This window comes from Ranitomeya variabilis, chromosome 3 (genome assembly GCF_051348905.1).
Source record: "Ranitomeya variabilis isolate aRanVar5 chromosome 3, aRanVar5.hap1, whole genome shotgun sequence".
Taxonomy (NCBI): Eukaryota; Metazoa; Chordata; class Amphibia; order Anura; family Dendrobatidae; genus Ranitomeya; species Ranitomeya variabilis.
This window is the reverse complement of record NC_135234.1, coordinates 403,457,493-403,472,654: the sequence shown is the minus strand read 5'-3', so window position 1 is coordinate 403,472,654 and position 15,162 is coordinate 403,457,493. Positions and strand designations below refer to the sequence as shown.

The 15,162-nt window shown below is 40.9% G+C and overlaps 1 protein-coding gene across 1 annotated transcript in view; it reads right to left on the bottom strand.

Annotated features, from left to right (window-relative positions):
- BRIP1 (BRCA1 interacting DNA helicase 1) overlaps window positions 1–15,162 on the bottom strand; it is a 554,995-nt gene that overhangs the window by 277,561 nt on the left and 262,272 nt on the right. Inside the window, exon 14 of the mRNA XM_077296215.1 lies at window positions 9,335–9,496. Within this exon, the coding sequence (XP_077152330.1) occupies window positions 9,335–9,496 (162 nt within the window). The remainder of the gene's footprint in view (window positions 1–9,334; window positions 9,497–15,162) is intronic.

Genomic DNA, 15,162 nt, shown 5'->3' with positions numbered 1-15,162 from the left:
TTTTTATAGCGAAAAAACGCGAAAAAAACGCGAAAAATACTTAACGTGTGCACATGGCCTTATTCTTACTGCTGGAGTGGTGCCACTAATCTAAGCTCCCTGCTATCACCGGTGTGTCAGATGCAACAGACTGTCGCTCTGCATCTGGCTGCAGAAGGTCTCTGGGTTTGGCATTACAGATGCCTCCTTAATCTCTCTGACTCTTGGACTCAGCGGAACCTCCCTCAGGGTCTAGTTGACACACCTGGACCTGGGTGTTTATAAATCCCCAGCATGCTGCAGAAAGTCGCCGGTGATATTCGCATTTTTCCCTTGTGAAGGCTTGGAGATATAGAAGTCGGCTAACTTCCTCTCTGGAGCTGTTTGAGGGCCTATGGTGTTACCTCTCTGAGTCTGCTTTAGCCAAGTTCTTTCCCCTTGTCTGTCAATCTTTTTGTCTTTAGTTTACAGTTGGGACTCACCAGTGCCTATCTCCTCCCTATTCAGGGCTTGGCTCTAGGGAGGCACAGGGCTTAGGTTTCCTGCTCGGCGATTGGTGAGAAACCAAATTATGGGCAGTAGGGCAAGTAGGGTATCACATCTGCCTAGGGGTCTCCACACACCCTTTTCCTAGTGTCTGGGCTTCCTTACCCTCATCCCTTCGTGTTGCACTTAGTCTTCCAACACTATGCATGACACCTTCACTTAGTCTCATTCTTGTCAGCCGCCCTCTTCTTCTGTTATCTGCGCCGCTCCGGTAGTCTTCTGCAGGTAGTGAACTGCCAGAATGCTCTAGTGTTTCCTGGGCAAGCCAGAAGTCACAACTTAATGTTAGGCTATGAGAGTCAGAACAAGACCAGAACAAAGCTCACATAGACTTACACTAAGAGCTTGTGACAGTTAGCTTTGACTTCCAGTCAGTCAGAAGTTAGGGTCACAAAATGGCAGCCCAGGACCGGAGCGGCACCGGGAAGAGCTATTGGCAAGTATAATACTAGGGTCAGGGAACTTAGTTAAATGGCACCAGTCCTGCACTGAAATAAAAATGTTAAGGAGCGGTGCTTTAAAGATAGGCCAGTGATGATACAGATCTGGAAACCCCTTTAAATAAACCTCTAGTTACAATCTGTATCAGAATCACAGAGCAGAGGACAATACTACAGCAGTGTTAACTGTAGTGTTCATTTATAAAACATGATCGTAACATTGAGCAGCAGGTATTTGTATCCATCTCTTCCGTAAAGAGAGAACCTGTCTCGCATATTTCATGTATATGAACTAAACATAGAACATGTTGTCCAGCAACAACCTACTTTATCGGTCTCCCCATATATTTAATTTACAAGGTTTAAAGATTTGTTCATGTTTATACACATAACCCTGTACTATGTCCCACTCAGTCAACTCCTCCCAATTTACCCCTCCACCATCTGTATCTGGCAACTTTACGTCATCTCCCACAAAATCTGATGATCCACATCAGCTTAAATAAATATACTACTAAATCATCATACAAATGGATTGCCATAGGAAGAATAAGGCTATGTGCACACATAGAGTAAAAAATTCTGCACCATTCCTTCAGCTCTTGGCAGGAAGAGCTCAGTTGAAAAAACGTGTGGTTTTGCCCAGGGCGAAAACGAAGAGAATTGATATGCTGCAGATTATTTTCTGCACCAAATCTGCAAGTCAAAAATACTCAACGTGTGCATGACACTTCAGGTTTCTCATTCACTTTGCAGGTATCAGGTTTGCTTTGGGTTTATCTAGAAAATCTAGGAAAAAACGCACCAAATCTGCATCGTGTGCACACAGAATAAATCCTACCAATCCCTGAAATCCCCCTCCCATGTTAAATTCCCCTTTCTTTCTCCTCTGCTTACATCCCTCATCTTTCATTCCCTCTTCCAATCATTTTTTTATAAATCTTATTATTAAATGTTTCAAGAAAAAATACCATAATTACGTATTACAAACTTAATGCTATATAGTTACGTATTACAAACTTAATGCTATATAGAAACATTATTATTTTTTTATCTTTAAACCCCCTAAACTCCTTATCCTCTCAACCTTTCCTGTCCTGTAAGGCAGGAACTTTTCTACAGTGACATATAAAACAAGGCAAGTATAAAACACTTTTTCTGAAAAATGCAAAGGCACGTCTGAGGATATAAAGGGGTTGCAGGAACCCAATTTTTATGATCTGAAATCTTTTATGATTGGCTGGGTTTATAAGCAAAAAAAACAGGGGGCAAGTTCCCTTTAAGGCCCCCTTCACATGTCTGTGTTTCAGCTACGTGTGGTAACCGTTTTTTTCACAGATACCACATGAACCAATGATAATCCATGGTGCTGCACACATGTCCATGAGTTTGCACGTACTGTGTGTGTTTTACCAGCAGCACGGATGAAAAGGGCCAATATAAGTCTTTGAGTCCATGAAAAACACGTACAGCACACGGATGGCTCTATGAGTCATCAGTGTACTGTACCTTTTTAACATTGTAAAGTATAGGAGAAGCTTTGGATTTGATTATTTTTAACCCATACCAGAAAAAAACGGATGGCACACAGATGACACACTGATTCAAAACACAGTTAACATTAGTACCATATTTTCTGGGACCGTCTGGCTACGTCTCTTCTCACGTCTCTAAATGTGCAATTCAACCTTCTTTTCCAAACACTAAAGGGCCTGCTCCCGCAGCTAAGATTGCCTCCCTGACTTATGTGAAGCAAAGATGTAATTTTACAAGAAGCCATTGGTATTCTTTCATTCTATCACAAGGATATGTGCACTGCCTTCAGTTAAATGAATAGTGATTCCCCATCCTATGTCTGTCCGCTGGAGTAGACTACTGTGCATGCTTCAAACGCAATGCATGACATTAAGGCTCATACATTTTTATCTCCCTTATTTAGTTTTCCCTAGAGTACAATGTGACGCTGCATTTCCCAGCAAACAACCATTAATCTCAATGAAACTCACCTGGAGGTGTAAAGTTAAGCGGCATTTACATATAATTATCGTGAGCAAGTGTTCCTAGGAATGATCGTTCACAATAATCTTGCAGTGTCAACAGGCTACCGAACAGCCCATGTACGAGCAAAAGGCTCGATCATCTCATGAAATTATGTTTAAACTGGCTTAAAAATCATCTTTCTCAGCAGTGCAATGTTCTATGTAAACAGGATTCGTGTAGCTGAAAACAATGGCCGCCTATATTCATACGCACTTAATGATCTATTACATATTGTTCAGTGCACATTGTTTGATCTGCTATTTAACAGCCGATCAATAAATCTTTACGCATAGGTGGTCATTTAGTGCCGACGCATGATCGTGTAGACGGACTCTAAGATTAGGCAGTCTAAAAATGCACCAAATTTATCAAACATCACTTTGGTAAATTTGGCTAACAAAAAAAACTAGATAGAAATGATAGAATCTCAGATCAACTGCATATTCATCTGAGATACATGCAGATCACAAAGGTAAATCTGGTATCTAACTCTAGAAAGGGGGCTCCCTTTCAATGTAGCGTTGATCTTGCATGCATTGCTCCCTAAATTTACTGCTACAGTGAAGGAAATAATTACTTGATCCCTTGCTGATTTTGTAAGTTTGCCCACTGACAAAGACATGAACAGTCTCTAATTTTTAAGGGTAGGTTAATTTTAACATTGAGAGATAGAATATAAAAAAAAATCCAGAAAATCACATTGTATAAATTATATAAATTTATTTGCATTTTGCAGTGAGAAATAAGTATTTGATCCCTCTGGCAAAACAACACTTAATACTTAGTTGCAAAACCCTTGTTGGCAATCACAGCAGTCAGACGTTTTTTGTAGTTGATGATGAGGTTTGCGCACATGCCAGGAGGAATTTTGGTCCACTCCTCTTTGCAGATCATCTCTAAATCATTAAGATTTTGAGGCTGTCGCTTGGCAACTCAAGAGCTCCAACTCCCTCCATAAGTTTTCTATGGGATTAAGGTCTGGAGACTGGCTAGGCCACTCCATGACCTTAATGTGCTTCTTTGTGAGCCAGTCCTTTGCTGCCTTGGCTGTATGTTTTGGGTCATTGTCTTGCTGGAAGACGCAGCCATGACCCATTTTTAATGTCCTGGCACAAAGAAGGAAGTTGTCACTCAGGCTCCATCCATTCTCCCATTGATGCGGTGACGTAGTCCTGTGCTTCTAGCAGAGAAACACCCCCAAAACATAATGTTTCCATCTCCATGTTTGACAGTGGAGACGGTGTTCTTTGGGTCATAGGCAGCATTTCTCTTCCTCCAAACACGGCGAGTTGAGTTAATGCCAAAGACCTCAATTTTTGTCTCATCTAACCACAGCACCTTCTCTCAATCACTCACAGAATCATCCAGGCGGTCATTAGCAAACTTCAGACGAGCCTGCACATGTGCCTTCTTGAGCAGGGGGACCTTGGGGGCACTGCAGGATTTTAAACCTTTACGGCATAATGTGTTACCAATGGTTTTCTTGGTGACTGTGGTCCCAGCTGCCTTGAGATCATTAACAAGTTCCCCCTGTGTAGTTTTAGGCTGATCTCTCTCTCCTTCCTCATGATCAAGGAAACTCCAAGAGGTGAGATTTTGCATGGTGCCCCAGATCGATGTCGATCGACAGTCATTTTGTATTTCTTCCATTTTCTTACTATTGCACCAACAGTTGTCTCCTACTCACCCAGCGTCTTATGTATGGTTTTGTAGCCCATTCCAGCTTTGTGCAGGTCTATAATCTAGTCCCTGACATCCTTAGAAAGCTCTTTGGTCTTGCCCATGTTGTAGAGGTTAGAGTCTGACTGATTAATTGAGTCTTTGGACAGGAGTCTTTTATAAAGGTGACTATGAAGACAGCTGTCTTTAATGCAGGTAACGAGTTGATTAGGAGCGTCAAACTGGTCTGTAGGAGCCAGAACTCTTACTGGTTGGTAGGGGATCAAATACTTATTTCTCATTGCAAAATGCAAATAAATTTACATAATTTATACAATGTGATTTTCTGGATAATTTTAATGTTAAAATTAACCTACCCTTAAAATTATAGACTGTTCATGTCTTTATCAGTGGACAAACTTACAAAATCAGCAAGGGATCAAATAATTATTTCCTTCACTGTATGGGAACTCTAATCCTGGCAGTTACTAGCGACCATGGCACAAAGAAGGATCTTATGTAAGACTATTGATACCTGAGCAATGTGATTTAGGGCTCCTATGGACTCTAGGAAATTAAAATGGCTCCTTGGACTGCCATGTACTGGAGCCTATTAGGCCATCCTCATAAGCTCTAATAGGCTGGTAGTTTTGCTTTGACAGACAAAATACAATACACTAAACTGCAAAATTGAAGTGCATTATGCAAGTGATCCAAGGATTACACGGTCAAGTCCCCCTAGCAGGAAATAAGAACAAATCTTAAAAATTACTTAAAAATAATGCATGGAAAAACAATAACTAAAAATAAGATCAAGACAATTTGCCCTTTTTTACAGTGCTTCACTGTTAGCAAAAAACAAAACAACCCAGAAATAAAAACCATACACAACTGGTATAGTTGCAACCATAACCTCTTTGATTAGTGGCATAAAAAGAAAATACTGTATTTATATCAACCTACCTCCCAAAAAGCTGGTATAAAAAATGCATTTTAAGAATATCCTTGCAATGTTACCAATCAAAACTACAAGCAATTCTACAAAATAGAAGCCCTTATACGGCTCTGCAAATGGCAAAATAAAATGTTATCGGTTTTGATACACAAACAAAGGATTTATTGGTATTCAAAAGTATTAGACTATATAAAATGTACATAATTATAATACCTTGCAGGATTCAGTTACCTACAATTTTTACAGCATGGTGACTGCAATAAAAATGAAACCCAACCTCTGCTTGTTTCCGCACTCTACTCGCCACTCCTCCTCTCCTTTCCTTCTCCATAGAGAACAATAAGAGGGATAACCTGACACCTCACTGTGCTGGTAGTCCAGCTCATCTGGCGCAAGATGGGAATGAGCTGTTTATTCAGAGTGGATGGTGAGTACATCATGAGGGGGCGGGAAAAGTGGCTCATAAGTGGGCAAAGATTCAATATTCTCTGATAATATATAACACAAAGTTTCTTATATTTACTTGTGCTACTGATTCATACTTAGTATCACATCAGTGAGGTTCCTGGTAAGCCTGCCAACAGCTGATTAACATTAATAAAAAAAAAAAGTATATTATAGGGGATGGTATGTGCTGCAGGTCAGTGGGAGTCTGAAGCCATCACCTATTGGTTAAAATACCACTCAAGGAAACACCCTTGCATGATCTGCGGTGTATGGACACATAGAATTAACCTCATAGTGACGGCGCTAATTTTGACCTTAATAACCAGGTCAAATTTTTTAAAATCTGACCACTGTCACTTTATGTGGTTATAACTCTGGAACGCTTCAACGGATCCCACTGATTCTGAGATTGCTTTTACTGACCTATTGTAGTTCATGTTATTGGACAAAATGATTTGCGTATATTTATAAAAATATCGAAAATTTGACAAAAAAATGTTGAAAATGTTGCAATTTTTAAACTTGAATTTTTTATGCCTATAAATCAGAGAGCTACATCACACAAAATAGTTAATAAATAACATTTCCCACATGTCTACTTTACATCAGCACAATTTTTTTTTGTTAGGAAGTTAGAAGGGTTCAAAGTTGGCCAGCGATAGATCAATTTTCCACATTTACTAAACCATTATTTTAGGGACCACCTCACATTTGAAGTGACTTTGAGGGGCCTATATGACAGAAAATACCCCAAAAGTGACACCATACTAAAAACTGCAACTCTCTAAGTTCACAAAACCACACTGAAAAAAATTTCTTCACAGGAGTTAATGGAATGTTTAAGGAAAAAATGAATATTTTATTTTTTTCACAAAAATTTTGCTCTGTCCCATTTTTTTTTTACTTTCACAAGGGTAAGAGGAGAAAATGGGCCCCAAAATTTGTTCTGCAATTTCTCCTGAGTACGCTGACATCCCAAATGTGGGGGAAAACTACTATTTGGGCACACAGCAGGGCTTTGTGGAACACAAAAATGTCTGCAATCGAGAGCAGACTTTATGTCACATTGGAACAGCATCTGTTGTGTCTAAAGAGTGGAAACACCCCCCCCCCCCCTCCAAGTGACCCCATTTTGGAAATTACACCTCTCAACCATTTTATCCAGGGGTACAGTCAGGATCTTTAACCCAAAAGTACTACACAGAATGTAATAACATTAGGTTATCATATTGAATATGTTGTCACTAGTTTTGAGCGCAAGTGCTTGCTACTAAAGTTGGCATCAGGGTTCTCGGGTATGCACTGAGTATTACGGGGGCTCAAGCGACCCCAATTTAAACTCGAGTAGTGAGCACTTACACTCAACACTCAACGTCATATCGATAGGGTCCTTGTTGTCACTGGGTGCTGGCCGCCATATCTGAGCGGGCACAGTGCACATATGTCCAACATTTTTTTTTAAGAAGAGTTGAGGCCTGGGGACGGAGCTAGGAGACCGGGGGGATGGTGGAGGTACCGGGGTTTATTTTTACGTGTTCGGGGACTGGAAAAAATGGCCCTGATCGTGTTTTCTATTGTCTCAGCTGGGGGGGCGCTACAACCTTATTCCTGATCGCCGTTTTGAAACAGCCATGAGAGAATAAGACCCCTTAACGGCCACTGTTTTAATGAGTATTGGCGTTAAGGGGTTAATATTAAGCTCGTACATCCCTATATGCACAGGACATGCAGGAGTAGGGCACTTCAGAGTGATGTTTTGACCAATCAGCAGGGCTTTCAAGATCAGACACTCTCTGATGTACATTTTTATTTTTAATTATAGCCATCCTTTAAGGAACCATCTTCTATAGAGTAGACACTAAGATGCATGGAAGAGTAGAGCAAAATGTGTTTTATATTCTTCTGGACAAAAACAAAATGTTGACAAAAGAAAGGCCTAAACTTATAGTATGGTCTCTGAGGTCATCTGGTGGCCACTCTAGGGAATTGCATGACATCACAGAAATTTTACAATTCTTATTTCTTAAAACCTGCAGAGAAATGCAAAATGGATAGCTCCAACACATTTCTTGTTATTGCATAATCTTATTGTTCCAGAACCATGGATGCCAATCGCTAATCTGTGGTTTGTAATCTCTACTAACATTCTCTTTACAAGATTTTGAAAAATGATCAAGAAGACAATACAGACAAAATATTCAGAGTTCACACCCAAATATATAAGGATGATTTGTGCCAAACAATTAGACTGCCCTAAATACAGATGGGCAACATGCATATAAATATTGTTTACTTTTTGATCATGTTATATAGTATTATTATATAGAATTTTTAATCGTCATTAAACAATGTTAATAGATCAGTGGGTTAAAAGAATATCAAACATTAGGTAAAAATAAAATATTAACTTAAATAGTTCTAAAAGACAAATCTTAAATTTGGTTTTATACAGCTTTTTTTCTCAAAACCGTCCTGACCTTAAGCAAATAATTTTAATGTAAACACAAATACGGTAATAATATTCTACAATAGAAATTGTACAAAACGTAGGTTTTGCTCAATTAAGTCTGATATGCTTCCATTTTCTTTAAAGGTGTGGTCCACTACTAGGTCAACACTTCTTAAACTAAATGCGATCCCGGGGCTGTGATTTGATAAAATGACACGTGATGCCCAGTGCCCAATCAGCGCTGGTGTCACTGTCTCTGGTCACTGACTCCACCCCCTGTTAAAATAAACATAAAGCAGAAGTCCTAAATCAGCTGCAGCCTAGACTTCTGCTTCATGTTCAATTTGTCTGAAGGCGGGGACAGTGACGTTAGCGCTGATTGGGCGCTGGGCAATAGGTGTTAATACACCGCATCACAGCCCCAGGACCGCGAGTGCCAATACGGCTGGAAGAAAAGTGGGTATAGGCTTATTTATTTTATCAGGGCTGAACATTTAGTTTAAGAAGGGGGTTGTCCTAGTAGTAGACAACCCCTTTAACACACATTCTGGAAGCACAAGGACTAAATACTGTTCTTTGTCAGTAGCACTCTCCCCCATGATAGTTTAACATACGGTGGGGCAGACATTAACAAAGGATCTTAAGTTCTGGGTATTGGTAGCACTTAGTAAAGTTGAAACGATTAAAAAATAAAAGTATGACATAAAAATAATAAATGTATTCCTGTATTCCTAAATTAGACCAGTAAGGCTGAATATATCATTTTGTGAAGAGGGGCTGTTTTTTTTTTTCTCTCCAGGTACTTTTAGTTTCAGTTACCTTATACGATGGCAGGAAGCAGAGGACTCCGTGGCTCACTGTCTGGCACACTGATAGTAAAAGGGCACCAATCTCATCCTGAAACTCGAAGGTCTCCGAATGCTGAAATGTTGCACAAAGTTTACGGCCCTTTGGACCAACGCCAACCGTTCCAACCCACACCTGTAAGATAAGCACATCATAGCTGACTGGGTAACAATAGCATTTACACTGGTTGATCGTATATTAACACAGTCTCACAAAATTATTATGGCAAAAAATGTCTAATTTTCAACATAATTATACACAATCTCAGGTAATGAAATGAGGAAAGACGGTAAATTGCACATTATTAAGATTAAAATTAAAATCTTTATTGTTAATATGACATTATAAAAGAAAAAAATAATTGTTTAAAAATTCAAGTTATGGAACATGAGGCAGCACGCTAACACGGAAATAAGTTATTGAGAATGACCGTGATTGCATGCACAGTTGATGCCTACTAAAAAGAAAATGAAAAAATGCACACTGCACTCAGAATGTATGAAAGGTATAATGTCTGTTTGCTATATAAATCTCACGGGTGTTACGCATGAAGTGATCCACAGTATGAATATAAAGTGTACAGTGCGTATGTAATAATGTGGACCACTAGATTGCCAGTATAAATATCACAGCAAAAATACAGAGCTTGATTTTTTAACGTAACTGATAAAAATCACTAGGTAGATCACGGCATGACTAGAAAGGGAAGGAAATTCAGTTTGGCTGGAATAGATTGCAGATGCCATTTCACATTTAAAGAGCCCTTGACATGCCAAAACAGCAGAAACCCCCACAAGCGACACCATTTCGGAAACTATACCTCTCGGAACTCCTCTAGAGGAGTTGTGAGCAATTTTTAACCTTCAGGCAATTCACAGAACTGTACAACATTGGGCTGAGTAAATAAAAAAATAAGATTTTTTACCTACCATAAAATCTGTTTTTCATATTCTTCATTTAGGGGACACAAAAACCATGGGGGATAGTCTGCTGCCACCTGGAAGCTGACACTATCATTGCATTTTAATAAAATTGGCTCCTCTCCAGCAGACTATACCTTGCCTGCTGGAGCAGTAAGAGTAGAACAGAAAAGAATTAAGGCAAGAAGAAACATAACTGTATGCCCTACCGGGCAACAAAGGAGCTGTGTCCCCCAATGAAGAAACAGATTTACAAAAAAAACTATTTTTCTTATTTGTCTTATTAGAGGACACAGAACCATGGAATGTTCTAAAGCTGTCCCAAAGGTGGGATAGTATTAAATCTCATACCGTTATCACCTGTTTTTTCGGCCTGCAGTATCTTAACACTAAGATTTGCATCTGCCGAGGCAAAAGTGTGCACTCTGTAAAATGTAGAAAATGTATGCACCGATGCCCAAGTAGCTGTTTTACAGAGGTGCAAAGCTGATGCCTGATGACGAACTGCCAGGAAACCCCCACAGTCCGCGTAGAATGCCACTAATTCTAAATGGGGCCACACTGACATTAGCCTTATAGGCCTGGGTAATAGCAGTCTTGATCCAGAGGGCAATGGTTGCTTTAGAAGCGGCGTGACCGTTACAAGGGCACTGTGGTGTAAAAAAACAAGGAATCAGAATGCCTAAAGGAGGCAGTGGCAGATAAATAATATCTTACAGTTCTAACAACGTACAACCAGTGCAGAGCCTTATCAATAGGATTAAATGGTGCCGGACAAAAGGAAGGTAGAATAATATCTTCATTAAGGTGAAATTCAAAACTAGCTCTGAGAGAAAAGACTGAACTGGCCTGAACACTACCTTATTCTGATGAAGAATAAGTTGAGGGGAGCGACAACACAGAGTAACAAACTCAGAGACTCTACTAAAAGAAGTGATGTTATAAAGAAAGCTCCAAACCTCTTGGACACTCAAGTGATGGAAAAATGCTTCCCAGACGGACAAGCTGGCATCCATAGCGATCACCTGCCACTGTATGGTTTGAAAAGAGCAACCCTGAGTTAACAGGGGTGACGTCAACCACCACATGAGATTGGCGTCAATGAAGGGGAGATTGTATTGATGTGTCCCAAGAGACTAGGAGGGTGTTCTGTAGAGGCCTTGACTGAAATTGACCAAATGGTACTACGTCGAACATCACCACCATGTTTCCCAGGACGAAGGGAACAACTGCCCAGTTGTTTCAAAGTTCTGATAAAAGACTGAAAAGATAATCTCTTCTCTTATGTAAGAAATACCAACGTCTAACACCATACCCAGAAACCGTAGCCGCTGTGTTAGAACTACAAGACACTTTTAGACTCATAAGATTGGAGAAGGGCAAACGTTGTTCCTATCTTCAAAAAAGGAAAGAAGATGGAGTGAAGAAACTACAGATCAGTGAGTCTTACTTCTATACAAGGAAAGATCTTTGAATAAAATTATTAAACAGCATGATGTATGTAAATGCTTGGATAAGATTACAGTAATTAATCAAAGCCAGTATGGGTTTGTAGTAAACAAGACATGCCAGACTAATCTAATTTCCTTCTATGATGGAATCCGTGACTGGGTGGATCAGGAAAATGTGGTACATATAGTATATACCAACTTCAGTGAAGTATTTGATAAAGTATTTCATACTATCCTTATTGAAAAAATTACCAACCATGGGATTGACAAGGCTACGGTTAGGTGGATTCATAACTGGTTCAGAGATCGTATTCAAAGAGTGGTAATAAATGGTTGCACATCCAATTGGAAGTGTGTTTCATTTATAAATGATCTAGAGAAGGGAACTAAAGGTAAACTAATTAAATTTGTAAACGATGCAAAGCTAGGAAGGATAGCTAAAGGCTGAGTCACACATAACGATATCGTTAACGATATCGTTGCAACGTCACACTTTTGGTGACGTAGCAACGATCCTGCTAACGATCTCGTTATGTGTGACAGCGACCAACGATCAGGCCCCTGCTGGGAGATCGTTGGTCGATGGGAATGATCAGGACCTTTTTTTGGTCGCTGATCACCCGCTGTCATCGCTGGATCGGCGTGTGTGTCGCCGATCCAGCGATGTGTTCACTTGTAACCAGGGTAAATATTGGGTTACTAAGCACAGGGCCGCGCTTAGTAACCTGATATTTACCCTGGTTACCATTGTAAAAGTTAAAAAAAAAACATTACATACTCACATTCTGATGTCTGTCACGTCCCCCGGCGTCCACAGGGTTAAAACTGCTTTCGGCAAGAGCGCTGCTAATATGCACGCGCTGCTGCCGAGAGCTTCCCTGCACTGACTGTGTCAGCGCCGGCCGTAAAGCAGAGCACAGCGGTGACGTCACCGCTGTTACTGCCGGCGCTGACACATTCAGTGCAGGGAAGCTCTCGACAGCAGCGCGTGCATATTAGCAGCGCTCTTGCCGAAAGCAGTTTTAACCCTGTGGACGCCGGCGGGGGACGTGACAGACATCAGAATGTGAGTATGTAGTGTTTTTTTTTTTTTTACTTTTACAATGGTAACCAGGGTAAATATCGGGTTACTAAGCGCGGCCCTGCACTTAGTAACCCGATGTTTACCCTGGTTACCCGGGTGCTGCAGGGGGACTTCGGCATCGTTGAAGACAGTTTCAACGATGCCGAAGTCGTTCCCCTGATGGTTGGTCGCTGGAGAGAGCTGTCTGTGTGACAGCTCCCCAGCGACCACACAACGACTTACCAACGATCACGGCCAGGTCGTATCGCTGGTCGTGATCGTTGGTAAGTCGTTTAGTGCAACGGTACCTTAACACTAGAGTAGACAGAAAAAGGATTCAGAAGATCTTGATAAGCTTGAACAATGGGCAGCGACTAATAGAATGGTATTTAACAGGGAGAAATGCCGGATTCTACATCTGGGCAAGAAAAACGAAAATTACATCTTCAAAATGGGAGGAATAGAACTAAGTAACAGCAAATGTGAAACAAACTTAGGTACATTAATAGATCACAGACTGCACGAGTCAACAGTGTGATGCAGCAGAAAAAAGGCAAACACAGTTCTAGGATGTATTAAGTGAAGCATAGAGTCTAGATCACGTGAAGTAATTGTGCCTCTCTACTCCACCTTGCCAAGGCCTCATCTGGAATACTGTGTCTAGTTCTGGGCACCAAACTTACAAAAAAAAAAAACATTTAAAAGCTGGAGCAAGTTCAGAGAAGAGCCGCCAAGATGGTGCGCTGACTGCAAATTATGTCCTATGAGGAATGGTTAAAGGATCTGCAAATGTTTCGCTTTTTAAAAAGAAGGGTAAGAGGAGACTTAATAGCTGTCTACAAATATCTGAAGGGATGTCACAGTGTAGAAGGATCATGCTTATTCTCATTTACACATGGAAACACGAGAAGCAATGAAATGAAGCTGAAAGATACAGATTAGATATTAGAAAAAACTTTTTGACAGTAAAGGTGATCAATGAGTGGGACAGGCTGCCACGAGAGGTGGTGAGCACCACTTCAATGGAAGTCTTCAAACAGAGGCTGGAGAGACATCCGTCTGAGATGGTTTAGTGAATGCAGCATTGAGCAGGGGCTAGGACCCTAAAGGTCCCTTACAACTCTAACATTCTATGATTCTATAACTTTGTCCTGTTGACAATCCAACCGAATCACTCCAGAGTCTGAAGAACGGCTCTCTAGATTTTGCGCAAAGAATGACGCCATGAAAAGAATGTTGTCCACATAGGGAAAAACAATTATTCCCCTGGAGTGTAGTAATGCCATAAGCAGGGCCAGAAACTTTGGAAATACCCTGGGCGCTGCGACCAGTCCAAATGGAAGAGCCCTGAATGGATAGTGATCTTGATTGACCGCAAAGCGAAGAAATCACTGATGGGCTGGAAAAATTGGCACATGCAAATAAGCATCTTGAATATCTACTGAACAAAGAAATTCTCCGGTTTCCATGGATGCGACCACTGACTGGAGTGACTCCTTCTTGAAGTGACGAAGATGAAACCATTTGTTTAGGTGTCTTAAATCTAAAATAGACCACACCACGCCGTCTTTTTTGGAGATAACGATTAGATTTGAATGAATCCCCTTGAAGCGCTCTGGAGTGGGAAATGTTATAATCACCCCTGCTTGAAGCAAGGAAGTTATCGCCTGATTGAAATTGGCCCTTGTGCTGGGAGACCAAGGAGGGCAAGATCAAAAGAAACTATCGTGAGGTAGAGTTGTGAACTCTATTCTGTAACCCGAAGAGATTACCTGCCCCCAGCCATGACTCATGAAAAAGGAGGTGGCCACCTATCTAGGAAGAAACCCCAAATGGGGGCTGTCCGTCAAGCATCGACCTGGAGGGCTCAGCCCCTGATCCAGAGGGGTGTCCGAAGGGTTTTGCTCTAAAAGGTGGCTTTCCTCGGAGACCTTCTGATAACTTGCCAACCTGACTCGTTCGGTGTTTGCAACACACTTCTGAAAGGGACGGTTAGCCCTGGACTGATGAAGCAGAGTGCTTCTACTGCCTGTTGCTTCTGAAATGGTTTTGTCTCCCAAATAAGTGAGACTCTTGGGATGGTAGTCCCATCAAAGGTTTCTTGGAAGCCAAATAATTACTTGCCACAAGGGTAGAGCACTCCTCTGCATCTAAGGATACTGCACAGCAATAATTTCCTGCCTGTGCAATCTGATTAGCGACAGATTAACTACTCTTACAATTTGGGAACCAGCCAACAAATGTCATTGCAAATGCCTAGCCCATGCCGTTACCGTCTTGTAAGCTCAAGTGACAGAAAATGCTGGGAAAAAGGCAAAATCTGCTGCCTCAAAAACGGACCTTGACACAGACCCTATACATCTGTCT